Raw genomic sequence first — 17,171 nt, 5'->3', positions numbered from 1 at the left:
AATATATTTTTGGTACATTTTATTCTTGTATGTAGCAAAAAGTAAGAATTCATTTGACCTCTTCACCACCACAGAAATTTTGAGGAGTTTGATAGCTATTCTTTTTCTCAAAATTCCTACTCCAGAACTAAGCTCATTCAATTTATTACGTTTGCCTAAGCTATGCAGAAATTTTCAATATACAATAAATTACACAAAAAAATATTCTGATTTGAACAATGTTTGAAAACCAATATCAAAATCATATACATATGATTACAACCGAATACAACCAAAAACGAATTTCACGTTACTATCGAAACAAATGCGCTAACGGAGTTAAAAGAGTTTAAGGCTCAACTCACACTGGCCCAGAGTCGAATCTTCCCGACGCGTCATGTTTTTCGCCTATAGCATATTCATCTCTATTTTCCCATTATTAAGGTACAAATTTGTGTGTTGTAAATATGGAATCAAGAGACGCGCGACGCGAGTCGACGCCTGGTAGCATTCGAGCGGCTTCGCGCGTTACTGCGCCGTAAGGCGTCAGGGCGTGTTCCCACTATGTCGTGACGACAGATTGTCGTGCAGTTTACAGTGTCGTGGCTAGTATATTTAAATGAAGTTGTTCACGTATAGCACGACACGATTAACTGTCGTTCAAGATTTTTTATAGTTACAACGACAAACTATCGTCACAGTGGGAACAGCTAGAACCAGAGTCGTCAGACGATAAAAAGTCACGATAAAAACGTGACAACAGATTGTCGCAGCTCCAATTTTCGTCACGTTTTATTTATCGCTGTCCGCATGTATTCTGCTCCCTGCCCTCCCCTCTCGTACCCCGCGACCTCTGCTCGCTTTGCAGTAGCGTTGGGCTTCCAAAAGAACATACAAGCGACTACAGTGCATCAAACGATTCTGTCTGTAAACGACAAGGAGGCTGTCGTGAAACGATAAATTGTCGTCACGATCTAGTGGGAACAGCCAGTCACGACAGTCGTTCAACGATAAAAAAATCGTCCACGTCAGATAGTCGTGATATGAGAACAGGCTAGACACGACAGTCGTCCAACGATAATAAAACATGACGACGTAGTGGGAACGCGCCCTCAGATGCCGACCACGCTGTGATCCCGGCGTAATAATGCGAGCGTCGTCGCGCATCGTCGGGCGTCGCCAGGCGGTGTAGTTGAAAAACAGGACGCGACGCGACGCGACGACTCTGCGCCAGTGTGAGTTGAGCCTTTCAGTTTTATTTCAATTATAGTTGTTCTTCGTTAAATTAGTATATATGCATTCCCCTTTTCCCTACAAGTTTATAACAACTTGAATAGAATAGTTACAAAATACAGCACCCAATGATCATTTTTTGGCAGCACCTAAGTACTTAATATCTTTACAAAATATATATTGTTTACATTTTCCCTATTACTTACTCTACTCGTAAACTTTTACGTATACACATAATTCTAAAACGAAGTTTACTGAATAAAAACTATGAAATGGAAATGAAGTGTCCAATATGTGGTTTCATGCCGTCAAGGCTACAAGATACAATAGCTCTATTCCTGACTTCATCGCGACTAAAGGATTTGTTCCGTGTAAAATGTATGTATTGTAAAATACAAACGCACGATACTACACCAACGACAAAATCGATAACAGTTGAAAAAGAGACTGGTAAAACAATCTTTCAAACCCGAACAGGTAGGCACGGGTAAGGGTATGACTGACACGGGCAATAGATAACACGACACAACGACAAGCATATCACACTGCTATTATTTACGTATACAACTTCGTACAGTAAGCAAATTTGTTTGCTTACACACTAGAGAAAATATTTTACTTCATGTATCAATTCTGTATGACGCCTAAAGTAGATTCATTTATTTATGATATCATATTTGCAGGTACTACATTACATAGAAATAAGGACTGAAGTTCAGGTAAACAAGTATTATAAAATATGCAAACAAGGTGGGAAATATTTTCTAGTCTAGTCTGGATTTGCGAAAATGAAACAAATCTATAATGTACCTATGAAGTAAAAAGAAAAATATGTTTGACATTTGTGAGACAAGGTGTAATATTGGCAATAGTAACGAGGATATCACGTGCGAGCGTTGAAAAAGGTTGGTTGGTTAGTGGGGACGACGAGAGTGAGCCTTTTTGAAACAACTAGCGTAAGTCGTGAGGGCTCTCCATTAAAATTGTTTACATGACGGGGAACCGCGTGGCGGAGCAGCGGCCCGGCCTGACTACACACATACATTACCGCGAGGGTTGCTCGCCCTCTATTGTGGGGCGTGATTACGCGGTACACTCCAATGCATCAGAGTGTAACTCCAGTGCCTTTTATGATTATTTTGTTCAATTTAACAAAATGAGTTGTGGTTTTATTTTAGACATCAAAATTTTAAAACACAATTTAAAGAGCGCACCATGGTGACAAAGCAAATGCTGTTTCCACAATAAAATTTATTTATGTGATCATTTGACAAACATTATTAAAGTATAATAAACGCAGAATTAAAAGGTCTTATATTTTAAATAATATTTACGTTGCCATTTATTATGTACAGTCAATGGCACATCATACACTTTTGTTCGAATGTCGCCTCAAGTCCAACGGAGCAAGATCCGACACGGTAGCTTGATGTGATGCTGTCTGTACTTTTATTTAAATGACTGAAGGTCGCCCAAATTCATGATAAAAATGTTAATTCGTCATTGTAGGAGCTATTAAAGAAAATTAATACAACCTCTAATAAATAACACACTCACATCGAATATGATACTTTAGGAATTTCTAGTTAGCGAAGTAAATATACAGTAGAAACTGTCCCCCTTGCTAATATGTTGGAATACTTGTTGTTTAAAAATAATGCAATTTAAAATGGCTGAACATGATAAAAAAACTACTCAGAATAATTGATGGCTATATATAAGTACACACTTATTGAATACAATTACAATTCAATACAATTGCTCTAAGGACAAGTGGAAGTGACTCTGTGAATGCGTAAACAAACTTACGATGACATCGAAATTAATCATTGAGCGGATGAAGTAAAATTAAACTGGAAACCTTTTTAAGCTCTACAAAAGTCGTTTTGCGTAGGCAGATACTGAAAAAGGAATGCGCGCAAATCTGACGATCGGTGATACGGGCACAGATATCCGTTGTATAGGCCGATCAAATGTCTGTGTGAACACGAGGCGTAATTAGCGTGGGGGTTTATGTGAAGATTTGTATATAGACTGTGGTGGATAATTACCAGCAGCGCGAGGCGAAGCCGAGGTGCAAGCGGGCGGCTAGCGGTACGGTACTGCCGCCGGGTGTCGCGCCGGTGTCGGAAGGTAGACACACCCAATCCGCGCATGCGTACACCGCGCACCCACTCGCACATTCACCCTTAGCTCTACGCTTCTGAACATCCGCCGAAGCAATCTACGTCATATATCAGCTAAACTAATCTAGTGAAGTACAGTTTATTTTTCCGCAACCGAATTCGATTTACAGAACGTCAGATACCTTCTTTTTTGTTAAAGGAAGTGTAAAAATAGTGCAACATATTATCTCTATGGTAGCAGATACGAATAACACAGTTAAAGCACTGAATTTATGCAAATTAAAAATTATTTGTGAAATTACCAAAATTGACATAAAATGTACTGCACATTTATCTATTTAAACAAATATATTTTCTGTACACTTTACTAGAAGTTAAATCTATCTTAATGAATAAATAACATGGTGATCTCCTATACAAAATGTGATAAAATTTGTAAGCAATAATATTTTGTAAAGTTGCCAAAACATTTTATCGCCATAAAAATACTTTCTTAATATTGGTATGCAAGCTACATTTACATGTCATGAATCATAGCAATCTCTCAGGTGGTTACGGTACGCTGGTCACTAAGTGGAACTTGTCATTAAAATTCCTTTGTCCAAGATGTCCAGACAGGATACCGTGGGAACCAGGTTTTTGTTACCAGTTTAATAATATTAAATTCTTGTCTTGCAGAAGCAGTTATAGCCTAGTTGAGAAAAGGTCCACCTTACAGTTCTTATGTTTGACTCCCATAATGGGCCCCGCTCTAAACATGTTTAACCAAGAGGTGAATATGTATTTTCAATAATGTATAAAGTCCCATTACTAGAATGGTGGACACATGTTCAGTAGTGGGATGTATATGAGTTAATGATGTTGGATTACCAGATAATTTGCAAAGTATCTATTTTTTTAAATCAGTTTAATTCTAAAAATCAAAATAAGTTAATTCCAATTTGCAATTTTAGAAATTACACAAGATTTGAAACAATTCCTATTCATAGCAGCACTGTGATAGTTTTCTTTTCTTACTGTCATCAGAATTAAGAAAATCTGACTAGAGTAGTTGTCTTAAGTGGCAGTGCAGTGATAAATAAAATCAATTTGCCTATTAAGGTTTACTTAGTTAAGTGCAGTTGTTTTTTAAGGTTTTTTATAATTTTGTTTTGTTTATATAGGAGGCAATAAAGAGATATTTATTTATTTATTATGTAAATTTGTGTTTGTATTCGTTTTTAGACATTAATTGGTATAAAACCAAAACTAACATAAGGTTACAAGTACAAGCTTACAAATATCTAAACAATATTTCTTTACTAATGAAGATGCTGGTACAAAATCCAGGAAACTTAAGTGGCAGCTGTTCTGTTGTACACATTCAGAAGGAACAAATAACTGAATGATTTTTTAAGACAAAGAAATCCGGGAAAAACTTTTGCCCAGTAAAGGGACAGCAACTGATAATGTAAAAAAGATTCTTTACTTACCTTTGTATCTATTCCTTAGAGGCATGCAAGCAGAAACAAGGTTATAAGACTGAAGAATTTAGATTGCATAGAGAAGGAAATAATATGGAATATTATTATTTGTGCAAAAATAGATTTAATTAAATAAATTTAATTCAGTTGCATTTCCATTTTAAAATAGTTCGCACTATCTCTGCCTGGGTTACTGGGCATGTAGCATCAACAATAATGAATGCAATTAAATAAAAAATGTACATAACATTTCAATAACAATGTGTATTTGAATAGTAATTGTTAAAATTATTTGTAAATATATGAATATATATTTTAAAGAACGTTTTAAACTGGTTTTATTTTTTTAAACCATCTATGAATGTATAAGTAAAAGTTATAACATTTTCACTGGCATTTGTCAATTTTTATTAACATTTTAGTAAATGTACCTAAAAAGCTCAAAATCATTGCTCATCTCTCATAGAATTGCTTTTATAAGATAAAATATTAATCATTCTATTATTTTAAAAATACATTTTTTTTCTATTTACACACTTTTATAATTTCTATAATTTTATTATAGTGAAGTATTATATTGACAAGAAAGGTAAAAGGATTTATTTTTAAACAATTTAGGAAAACTATTTAAAATATTTTTAAAAAAATTCATAAACCTCATTTAAATTTTTATTGAATTGATATTAAATTATTTTTTTTGTGAAATTACTCCACTAGTTTGCATTAATAATCATAACTCTCATTTCATTTGTTACATTGAAAACTAGAAAGGTTCAGCTTTTCTATATAACAAATAAAATTAGAGTTATGATTTTTTTTTTTTTACTTTAAATAGCTCTCTTGTAATATTTTTTGAAATGCACATTAGATGATTTTACCTTTCCAGCAATTGATAAGTATTATCTGTCAAAATAGTAAAATCATTGTAAATGGCTTATGAGGCTATTTTATACAGATGAATTTAAATTCCACTTAAAATGATAATTACGTTCAATACACATTTACATGTAATATTAATAATGATATTCTTAAAACAATACTGAATAAGAATATATGTCTATGCACTAATTTGAGATAAAACATAAAATAATCAGTTTTTTCTAAAATCCATCACCAAGTGATTTGAGAGTGATGATGAGAAAATAGATACTTCTAAAACTTGACCTGTGTGTCTTTTGTGCTAATAACTGCAGTAACACTTTTATCAATTACATTATTAAAAATATAGTATGTTCTTTGTTCATACATTGTAAATAATTAGACATTTATGTTATGTACTTACCTCTCCATCTGAATCATAGTAAATAAGAGCCTTCCTTGTGAGGACCAGAAAGCGTTCTCTGTAGTTAACAGGAGTGAATAGCTTTTTGTTTTGCGACCTCTTCACCATGAAAGTCTGGCAGATTACCTCGTCATCTTTCGAAGCCATTTTGGCAACTGGAAATCACACAGTTTATTAAATTAGACTATTACACCCATATGAATACTAAAAAGGAAATAAAATAAAAAAGGTTTGATTCATAGTTTTCATTGCGTTCCATTGACGTTTTTTAAACAAGATTTACACACTACCTCCTTGAGAATGATTAAAAATAAATCAATAATTTAGAATGTGAATATAAACGTCATAAAAATGTATCTACGTCCTATCAAAACTAGATATAGGCACATATCAAGTACATACATACAAAAGAAATCAAAGAAAACATAAAACCGGCTACGAGACGACTTTACAACATAGTATTATTATATACATACCTGCAAAATTAGTAAACTATCATAACAATTAAAGAAAGTTACGCTTCGGCCAAACTAGCTATCGCACACAAAATAATTATCGGTTTATTTGATTAGTCATCGCACCAGCAACAACTTCAAAAGTTTTCTTGTTTTATTTCTCTGCCTTTCTGTTTGCAAAAAACTGGCTACAAAAGCCCAATCCAACCAAACCAACTTTAGAACTGTCATTTTCAATAGTGTTGAGCAATTGCTCGATGATCTTCATAAAAGATCAAATTATATGCAATCCGATTAAAAGAGATTAGAAAAGAAAGTATGTATGTAAATTAAATTAATGAACCTATTAATGAATAATTTTTATTTTGTGTATTTATCATCATAGATACCTGCAATCTAAGACATTAGTGAATGAAAGGCAATCATACGATTTACTGAATAAATGTAGTTAGGAGATATTGTTTTGAAATTATAGATAGTTGTAGCTAAATTAGGAGGTATTGCATATTAAACACAAACAGAAATTTATAGAGAAAATAATTTTTATTACACATTTTATAAAGCGAAACAAAGATTTTCAATAAGTAATTAACTCATAACTAACTATTCATAAGGCAAAACATCGTAAAAAGCATGACAGTCTCTAGGTAAAACTGCTTCCAATTGCTGTAGGTGGTTATACTTAGTTGCCTTAATCGGCATTCTGTTTGCATGAAGTTGGCGATATATCACTTCGTTTGATAACACTTTTGGTCGCTGTGGTAGACAGATCCATTCTGCGTCAAAGGCTAGCTTTACTTCGATAGTCATCGTATTGTATCGCATTACCCTTATGTCAACTACTTGTGGATCGCCTACTTTGCGGCCGGGTCGAATACTTTTATAAATCAAATTCTCATGACTAGCGTAGTCCTTGACGAAATTATAATCTACCAGAACTGTTTCGCACGGCATGAAGTTGCGGGCTTCTTTGGTTACGGCGACATAATCACTTGGCAAGTGAATCTCCCTATTTTTTAATTTACGCTCAATTGCGCTGTGAACTGAGTCACACTCCATCTGAGTGTGACCCGGTTCTAAAAACTTCTGGGTAATTATAAAATTGTACTTCCTGCTGAAATTTAATAGCGCATTAGACAGTATATTGTTGCGGTTTTGGTACGTGCAACCATCTGAGTATATTACTATAGGCAGTTTTTCTTAAATGCAATGCCTCTCCAAATAATCAATTATGGCCATACTGAAAGTACTTGATGATAAATCAGCAGCGGTTTCATCGAACCAATAACAAGTGCAGAGGTGTGTCATTAAATTAAATACTGTAAAATTCTGACACACTAATTTCGTCTTAAAATATAAGGCGCTCGCAGTTAAGGAAGGACAAACCTTCACAGACTCCAAGTCCATAGTGAGCAATATAAATTCTCTTGCAGCGGCCCTTTTTTTGTCATCTTCCTTTTCCTTTCTCGCCCTGTTCTTCAAATTTATATGTGTCTGATAATCTGTTTCACTTAAATTCCCAACTTTGTAACTTGAGCAAATATCGCACATGTCTTTCTTTAGAGTGTACAGTGAGAGATTATTCTCGTGGAATTTTTTTTCAAACGTGATTCGGCACACTTGAGGTTCTTCTTGTTCTATACAATAAGTCTTGTAAGTTTTATACAAATCAGAAAGAGAGTGATACATTGGTTCTATAAACAACTTACTTGAATCCTTTCACCCATAATGTGACGGTAACTTTGGCAGGCAATTCAGAAAAGTTTCTAATGTTAGAATCTTTCTCTTTACTTCAGCTCTAGTTTTATAGTTGTATTTTTATTTTTGTACACTTCTTCTTGGGTTGAACTCATTTCAAAATCACCCTGTTTAACCCATGACTGAACCATAAAAGAACCAAGTGAGAGCGTATTGAGGAACATTCCTCTGCAAACTTGAACTTTTTCGGAATTATTTTTATCTATTGTCAATATATTGTCAATTTTATCTATTGTCAATGTTTTATCTATTGGCAATGAATAAATCAGAGTTCCTGTACGCCGAGAGTTTTCACCAGCTGACTTAGTCTTTCTCGACGTTTTTGAGCGTGTAACTAATCCTAATACATAAGTCTTTCGTTGATCCCAGCTTAGTGTTTTCCAAAAATTTCTATGAATATTTTGCCTACACTCTTCTGTAAATTTCTGACAACCTCTTACTTTACTTTTCTCGCAAAACTTGGAGTTGCAACTTGGACCAAGTTGTCTAGAAGGCCTTAATGTGTCATGTTGCATTTTTCTACCCACTGGTTTTCAGTAACCAAGGTATTTTTCACTAAGCATTCGATTTCGTTTTGCTTTGTTTCTTTTCCAAGAACTGGGTACGGCAACGTGGTGACGTTTCCTGCCTTCGTTCATATTTCCAAAATATTCTGCATCTTCAAATCCAAAATTAGTTGCATTGTCGCCGTCGTTATAATCATTAGTAAAATATTGACTATCGTTTTCTTTCAGTTGACGTATTTCTGTGGAAAGCTATTAATATTGACGGACTATTACAGCGAGAAATAGAAGCTAAATGAGGGACAGACTGATATTTTTTAAGGTTTCGAAAGTTGTTAATGGTGTCATGTGTCAAGTCCGATAATTATGAAGCTCTAATTTTTTGGCGGAAGTGGCCAAGTAAGGACAGTCGTCTTGCTCAGGCTGGTAAGCGTCAGGTAGACTACAAACGATATCGTCCGGACAGGCGTCTTGCGTAGGCTGGTAGGTCACAGGTGAATTACACACGGCATCGTCGGGACAGATGTCTTGCTCAGGCCGGCAAGAGTGGTAAGTATCAGATGGACTACACACGCCATCGTCGAGATAGGCGACTCGCTCTGTCTGGGAGGTATCAGGTGGACTAAACACGGCATCGTCGGGACAGGCGTCTTGCTCAGGCCGGTAAGAGTGGTAAGTGTCAGATGGACTACACACGCGACGCCATCAGCACCATCAGGCTGCCATCCGGGGAGCCCCTCTCATTGAAAAATGGGGTGGAGGCTCCCCGGAGGGCAGTCTGTGGACTGTTGATTCCTGGCCACTGGGAGGATGCACGCCGAATCGGCCGCAACCTCAAGTGGCAAAACCCATGGGCGGACGTTCACCGCTGGTTTGTCCACAAGCTGCAGCAGCAAAGTGGACACACCTTCGTGGTGGTGAGCCTCCCCGAAGTATTGGTCCCGGCTGTCCTGGGGCATGACTGGCACTTCACTTTCCAGTTAGGCACGGTCTACCTCAGGTTCAGATCCAAAAGGGGCCTGTACACGGATACGCCGCCTGAGAAGCATCAATAAAACACCGGTGGATGTCTCCCCGGAGCCCTCTACCTCCTCTGGCATCACCGGAGAAGGAAGGAGCCCTCCCTGACCCCCGTCTCTGCGGACGAGTGCGTGCTGGGGAGGGGAGACATCCGACTGAGCGAGGACGAAGACGAAGAGCTGCTGTCCACTGATGGCGGTTACCCCCTCGCTCAGTAAATCACAAATCGTTTAGTGCAACCTCCACCACAGCCAGGCCGCAACGGTTCAACTCCGGAAATGGTTAGAGGTAAACAACACAGCCGTGGCACTGATCCAGGTACCGTGGATCAGCGCCCGCGGTCAAATAAATGGACTCTCACAAATGAGAGGTAAGCTGATATCAACTACCATCTCAGAAAAACCACGAACTTGCATATATTACTCTAATAATTTACATGTACAACCACTAACAGAATTCTGTTCCACAGACCTGTGTGCCGTCAAGCTTTTAGCTGACACGGCCACGGGCTTGCCTGAAGTGGTGCTCGCCTTGCTAATGACAGAGGTAAGAACCTAACAGAATACTTATTCACAACAAACCTTCAAATCCTTAATAAAGGTACAGTACCAACCTTCGTAAATAAAAGATGCAGGACGATTAAAGACCTAACCCTAGCGTCCGAAGGAGCTGTAAATCTTGTCCAAGACTAGCACGTGTCCGAAGAAGCATCCTTCTCGGACCACAGATGGATAAGATTCAGCTTAGAAACAACCATCAAAGAACAACAACCGACACAAAGTCCCCGAAAAACCGATCGTATAATATACATTGACAAACTACACCAGGGCCTGGGGGAACCGGTAGCACCGGGAAGACTGATGGACACAGCACAGATAGAAACACAGGTTAAAGAACTGACATCAAACATTTTGAGCAGCTATAACCCCGTGGGCTAACTGAGTGAATCTGCTCCGCGGCAAGGCCAACACTGGTGGGGGCCTGAGCTTGAGAGGCTACGAAGAAGGGTAAAGAGACGCTTCAATAGAATAATGAACACATGCGCGGATGAGGACTGGGAAAACTACAGGACGGCCAAATCCAAGCTAAAAAAGCACATACGATTCAGGAGCACCGCGTCATGGCGAGGCTACTGCGGGAACATCACGTCTTATGCACAAGCGAACAGAATAAGGAAAATCCTAGGCAATTCAAATTCAACTGAGCTAGGTTCAACACGCAAAATAGACAACACATACACAACTTCCCCTGCGGACACGGAGAGAACCCTACTGGAAACACATTTCCCAGGATGTAGGTTCGTCCAAGATGAAAGGTGCGAAGAAATGAACTACAACACATCGATCCATAACTGGCGATACGCTGAACAAGTAGTAACATACGAAAAGACAAAATGGGCAGTAAACACCTTTGAACCGTACAAAGCTCCGGGCCAAGATGGAATATTCCCCGCACTCCTACAATGAGGCGGGGACACACTGGTCCTACACTTGATCAACATCATTCAGGCCTGTCTAGCATTCAGCTATGTGCCCTACAGCTGGCGAGAGGTAAAAGTCAAATTTATACCGAAACCAGGTAAAAACGACTACTCTGACGCAAAGTCCTTCAGACCAATCAGCCTCACATCGTTCTTCTTGAAAACATTAGAAAGGTTATGTGACAGAGAACTGAGGGATGAACCGCTTAAGAACATACCACTACACGGAAACCAACATGCATACAGTCAAGGCAAATCCACAGAATCGGCCCTACATGCCCTGTTAATAATGCCGTTGTGGGCAAGATAAAAGTGGCCCTCAAAGACAAAGCAATCTGCCTAGGCACCTTTATCGACATTGAAGGAGCCTTCGATAAAACCAACTTCTCCAGCATACAATCAGTACTGAGGAGGCACGAAGTGGATGAAGTGCTCATCAGCTGGATTAGCAACATGCTAAAATTAAAAACAATAAAAACAACAGCAAATAAGACCCCATGGGCCATAGTAGCGAAGGGATACCCTCAAGGAGGGGTACTGTCGCCTCTGCTGTGGATCATGATCGTAAATGACCTCATCATTAAACTGAACAAAGAACATTTCTATACAGTAGGATATGCTGATGACATAGCTATACTGGTAACAGGAAATTATACCAATGTACTCTGCGACATTACACAAGCTGCATTCCGAATTGTGGACAGATGGTGCAGGGCATATGAACTATCGGTAAACCCAATAAAGACGGAACTAGTAATGTTTACAAACAAAAGACTACTGGGTAAGTACCTACTACCCAAACTCTTCAGTACAGAACTAGAGATCTCAACCGAAGTCAAGTACTTGGGAGTAATACTGGACAACTAGTTGAATTGGAACAAGCATCTGAACAACAATAAAAAAAAGCCACTATCACCTTCTGGCAGTGCCATAGAATGGTAGGTAAACAATAGGGACTTTCACCCAAAATAACACTATGGCTCTACACAGCGGTGATAAGACCCATGATCAGTTACGGCGCGATAGTATGGTGGCCACGAACCAAACTGACGACCGCAACCGACAAGCTGGACAAATTCCAAAGAGTCGCTTGCATGGCAACGACCGGCTGCATGAGGACAACTCCTACTGCGGCCCTCGAAGCGATTCTGGACCTGCGACACCTCTCAATGTTCATCAGACAGGAAGCGGCGTCAACAGCAGTGCGTCTAAACAGAACCGGCCTTTGGAAGCACATGAGGACCCCACATACAGAAATCCTTTATAAAAAGTCAATGAGGAACCGCTACTGGAGGCGGCTGTGGATAGGATCCCAAAACAATACATCTTTGACAAAAAATACAAGATACAACTGTTTGAAGATCCAAATGAAGGACTGAACCCCAGAGAGGTCCGCGTCTTCACTGATGGATCTAAAACAAATTCAGGAACAGGTACTGGGGTATTCTCAGAAGACCAATAAAATAAAAATAAAATATCAGGATATCAACACCGCTTGGTGACCACAACACAGTATTCCAAGCTGAACGCATGGACATCAAGTTGGCGGCAGCAGCAATCAAAGAGTAAAGAACTACTCCATTCGAATACTCTCTGACAGTATGTTTGTACTTCAAGCGCTGAACAGCTATGACATAAACTCTCTCAAAGCACTCATGGAGGTATGTATACAAAACCACTTAACTCTACAGTGGATTTAAGGACACAGCGGCTCACGTGGCAATGACGCAGCAGATGTACTAGCCAGAAAAGGGTCGAAGACGGACGCTGTAGGACCAAAACCCATAGTGTCCCTCCCCTACCAATGGTCCAGAACAACTATACACAAAGGTACAAAAACTTCACATAATAATACATGGACCACCCTTACGGTTTGTAGATAGGCGAGGGAAGCACTCCCAACGCTCAATGCCAGTCTATCACGAATATTAATTAAACTCAACAGGCAAGAGCTTCGCGCACTCTAACTGCCGCCCTAACGGGTCATGGTCCATACAATAAACACCTTTTCAATTTAGGTATCACAGACAGCCCTCTATGCATGGAGGGGGAGGAAACGGCTGCGCACATCCTACTACAGTGCTCCGGCGTGGCCAACTACAGGGCAGAGTACCTTGGAGTGCCATGATCGCTCCCCGAAGTCTTCAGCAAACCGAGGAGGCTGCTGAGATTCCTGGAGGAGCTTGGGTGGCACGAGTAGGACCCTGCACCCACCACACGCAAAATAGGCGCCTTGACGTCGAGTTGTCGACCAGCCCGTTACACCAAGTACCAAGTACCATGTAAATTATACAGGCAAAAAGTTATGTATATAACTGTATATGTATATACTTTATTTATTATTTTACTTCGAATCGAACACTTTATCAATTTTAAAAAATTATTATACCTTAATTTGTTTTTGTCACCTCTCCAGTTATAAAAGAAAAAAACATTTTCACCATAGACTGTCAACATCAATACATCACTCACCACTGCTCACCACTTTGTTTTTTCCATCCACTAAGATTTGTGATTTTGTGGTCGGTAAAAATAAGTAAAGATAAGAAATATTTTCTTCTAAATTAATTTAACAGTCACGAAATGGACTTCCAAAACCGCCCCGGTGGTAAAACTGGAGGAGGAGGCGTTGCATCATGGTCCGAAACAAACAGAGACCGCCGCGAGAGGCTTCGCCAACTCGCCCTCGAGACCATCGACTTGAACAAGGATCCTTATTTTATGAAAAATCACTTAGGTTTGTACACTCTGTGCTTTTAAGTCTCATTGAATTCATTGTAATATATTTATTTTAGAATTTACTTATTTAAATTTACTTTAGGGTAAATAGATGTATTTGTTGTAAAGTTAGGTTATGTTGCAATGTTTATAATACGATTTCAGGTTCGTACGAGTGCAAATTATGTCTTACTCTACACAACAACGAAGGAAGTTACTTGGCTCATACTCAAGGCAAGAAACATCAGGCAAATTTAGCCAGGAGAGCTGCCAAAGAGGCAAAAGAGGCCCCTCAACAATTGGCTCCCGAGAAACCAAGAATAGAACCCAAGAAGTTTGTAAAAATTGGTCGCCCTGGTTACAGAGTTACCAAGCAAAAGGATCCTGAAAATGGGCAACAAAGCTTGCTTTTCCAAGTTGATTATCCTGGTAAATTTGCCAAGAAATTTTTTAAATTAACTCACCATTTCAATATTTATTGCAAATAGATATATTTGCAACAACTGTGTACAGGTTAATGCACAATGTACATCCTCTTAGATTTGTAACTGGTCCTCTGAAAGTAATTATAATTTTTTTTTACAGAAATTGCTGAAGGAGTAATTCCACGGCATCGCTTTATGTCCGCCTATGAACAAAAAATAGAGCCCCCAGATCGCAGATGGCAGTACCTTTTATTCGCTGCTGAACCTTACGAGACTATTGCCTTCAAGGTGCCAAGCAGAGAGGTTGAAAAACATGACTCAAAGTTTTGGACTCATTGGAATAAGGACACTAAACAGTTTTTCCTTCAGTTTGCATTTAAAATGGAGGCAATGCGTATGCCACCACCTCCTAAGATGTGGGATAATACTGGGATGCGCTTACCTCCACCGCCAGGAGCACCGATGATGGGGGTACCTCCTCCACCACCCCTTTTACCTGTGCCACCACCACCTCCTATGTAAATTAAAATAAATACTGTGATGCACATCTGCACTTCAGTGAAAATATATTGTATTAAGATGAAAATTACCTTGTTTATTTTTTTAAACCTAACTCATAAAAACGTGCAGATATACCTCCATGTTTTGGTGCTACACTCATAAACCATAACCACGAAGAGTAGTAGAAAAAATCGTTTTTTTATTTCTACAAGGTATTTAATAATTGTTCGCCGTGATGCTGTGATTATAAAACAGTATCCAGTATAAATAAGTAGTTATGCATATATAACTATTAAATAATCTGTGGTACAAGTGAGTAAATAAACAGATTGAGATTGGCTTGTTTGTGATATCAAGGAGGGATCACTGTTGTGATTTATGATACTTTTATATTAAAATAGTTGTCTAATTTATTTTTCTTTAATCAATAAAAGACTTATTAAATTTTTATTTAATTAGTTTCTCTCTAATTCCAATTTCTTTATAATGGCTCCATTGATTTTCACGATAATTCTGCCAATGTCAGGGTTCAAAAAGGCACTGCTTTCGTCACACTTTCTCGTAAGCAGTGTCATAACTAGAGATGGGTCATGGATAAATATCATTGGGATAAATACTCAGTAGAAAAATAAATATGGATAAATGTCCATATTTATCCAAAAACGTGGATAGATATTTTTATATTGGTTTATTATTTATATAGTGAAACAAAATACATTTTTAAGATTAATTGTAAACATTGATAGAATTTAGTAGCATGTACGTGTAGTATATTGCTTGTTATACCTTTTTTTTCTACACACAGTGATAAAAAGTGTACGATTAAGTACCGTAAATCCTTGTATTTTTGCGTGAATCTTATTATTTTTTAAACGCGTTGTTTGTTAAAAAAAATCTCTACACACAATATTAAACAGCTGTACAACATTTTACACTAAGATTTTACATCGATTTTTTTTTTTAAATTACTAAATTTGTCCGTTATTGTACAGTTGTTCAGCTTCGTACATAGAATACAAGGGTTTTTGATTGTTCAATATTTTATTTTAAAAAACTGTACAGACTTAATTGGAAATACTTAAACGATAATTAATTCTAACAAAAAGAAAATTCAATTCAAAATCACCTGGCCACTATTTTGCCAAAGCCTAAATTCGCTGCCGACCATTTACATGAGTGCGAAAGAAACGGAGAGAGCCGCTTAGTAGAATTGTGTCCGCGCACGTCGCATCAGTTCATAGATGACTGTAAGTACTAAAATATAGATAGCCATCTGGTGGTTTTCATTAAAATAGCGCTATCTAGTTCCCACGGGCGAAACTAACTCGTACTAAACCAATACGTAGGCTATAGGTAGACATATATATCTAGTGCGCGATTGTCTTTGAGTGCCATTGAATGCCAGCGAGTGTATTTGAGTGCCTTTGATGCGAGCGAGTGCCTTTGAGTGCCAGCCAGTGCCATCGAACGCCTATGTGTGCCTTTGAGTGCCCGCGAGTGCTTTTGAGTGCCATTGAATGCCAGCGAGTGTATTTGAGTGCCTTTGATGCCCGCGAGCGCTTTTGAATTTTAGAATGCCAGTGAGTGCATTTAAGTACCATCGTGTGCCTATGAGTGCCAGCGAGTGCTATTGAATGCCAGCGAGTGCATTTGCGTACCATCGAGTGCCTATGAGTGCCCGCGAATGCCTTTGAATGCTTTTGAGTGTCATTTAGTGCCAGCGAGTGCCTTTGGGTGCTTTTGAGTGCGTTTCAGTGCTTTTCAATACATTTGAGTGGCACTCGCGGGTTCTCAAAGGCACACGCTGGCACTCAAAGGCAGTCAAGGGAACTCGCGGGCACACAAAGACACTCAAAGGCACTCACTGGCATTCAAAGGCACTCAAACGCACCCAAAGGCACTCGCGGGTACTCAAAGGCACTCGCTGGCACTCAACAGGACTCAAAGGCTCTCGCAGGCACTGAAAGGCGGTCGCGGGCACTAGAAGGCAATCGCGGGCACCTAAAGACACTCGCAGGCACTCCCGAGCACTCAAAAGGATCCAAAAGCACTCACTGGCACTCAAAAGCACTCGCTAGCACTCAGAGGCACTCGCTGGCACTCAAAGGCACTCGCGGGCTTTCGCTAATAGCCAAAGGCACTCGCGGGCACTCAGAGGCACTTGTTGGCTCTCAATGGTACTCAAAAGCACTCGTAGGCATTCAAAAGCACTCGTAGGCATTCAAAAG

The 17,171-nt window shown here is 38.7% G+C and overlaps 2 protein-coding genes across 3 annotated transcripts in view; one reads left to right on the top strand and one right to left on the bottom strand.

The window, feature by feature from the left end:
- The window catches only part of LOC113235051 (tyrosine-protein kinase Btk29A), a 32,000-nt gene extending 25,286 nt beyond the window's left edge, over positions 1–6,714 (bottom strand). Inside the window, exons 1-2 of one of the 2 annotated variants that reach the window (XM_026470588.1) lie at positions 6,560–6,714; positions 6,084–6,238 (exon numbers count right to left, since the gene is read on the bottom strand). In XM_026470588.1, coding sequence (XP_026326373.1) covers positions 6,084–6,230 — 147 coding nt within the window. In that variant the 5' untranslated portion in view covers positions 6,231–6,238; positions 6,560–6,714. Of the gene's footprint in view, positions 1–3,263; positions 3,296–6,083; positions 6,239–6,559 lie in introns of those variants that run through there. The other variant, XM_026470591.1, reaches the window with a different exon arrangement.
- Positions 6,715–13,768: 7,054 nt separating this feature from the next.
- On the top strand, positions 13,769–14,983 carry LOC113235275 (splicing factor 3A subunit 2). Its single transcript, XM_026470927.1, has 3 exons — positions 13,769–14,036; positions 14,183–14,446; positions 14,603–14,983. The coding sequence occupies exons 1-3, from the start codon at positions 13,883–13,885 to the stop codon at positions 14,962–14,964; spliced, it is 780 nt and encodes a 259-aa protein (XP_026326712.1). The 5' UTR covers positions 13,769–13,882; the 3' UTR covers positions 14,965–14,983.
- The last annotated feature ends 2,188 nt before the right edge of the window (positions 14,984–17,171 follow it).

This window comes from Hyposmocoma kahamanoa, unplaced genomic scaffold, assembly GCF_003589595.1.
Source record: "Hyposmocoma kahamanoa isolate Upper Pololo Valley unplaced genomic scaffold, ASM358959v1 87, whole genome shotgun sequence".
NCBI classification, from domain to species: Eukaryota; Metazoa; Arthropoda; class Insecta; order Lepidoptera; family Cosmopterigidae; genus Hyposmocoma; species Hyposmocoma kahamanoa.
The sequence above is the reverse complement of the archived record's forward strand: the minus strand, read 5'-3'. Positions and strand labels throughout refer to the sequence as shown.

Bases quoted from the DNA above. Each gene is read 5' to 3' on its own strand.
- LOC113235275 (XM_026470927.1), top strand. From the start codon at position 13,883: ATGGACTTCCAAAACCGCCCCGGTGGTAAAACTGGAGGAGGAGGCGTT. The intron at 14,037-14,182 runs GTTTGTACACTC...ATACGATTTCAG, and splicing joins TTTTATGAAAAATCACTTAG to GTTCGTACGAGTGCAAATTA. The intron at 14,447-14,602 runs GTAAATTTGCCA...TTTTTTTTACAG, and splicing joins TTTCCAAGTTGATTATCCTG to AAATTGCTGAAGGAGTAATT.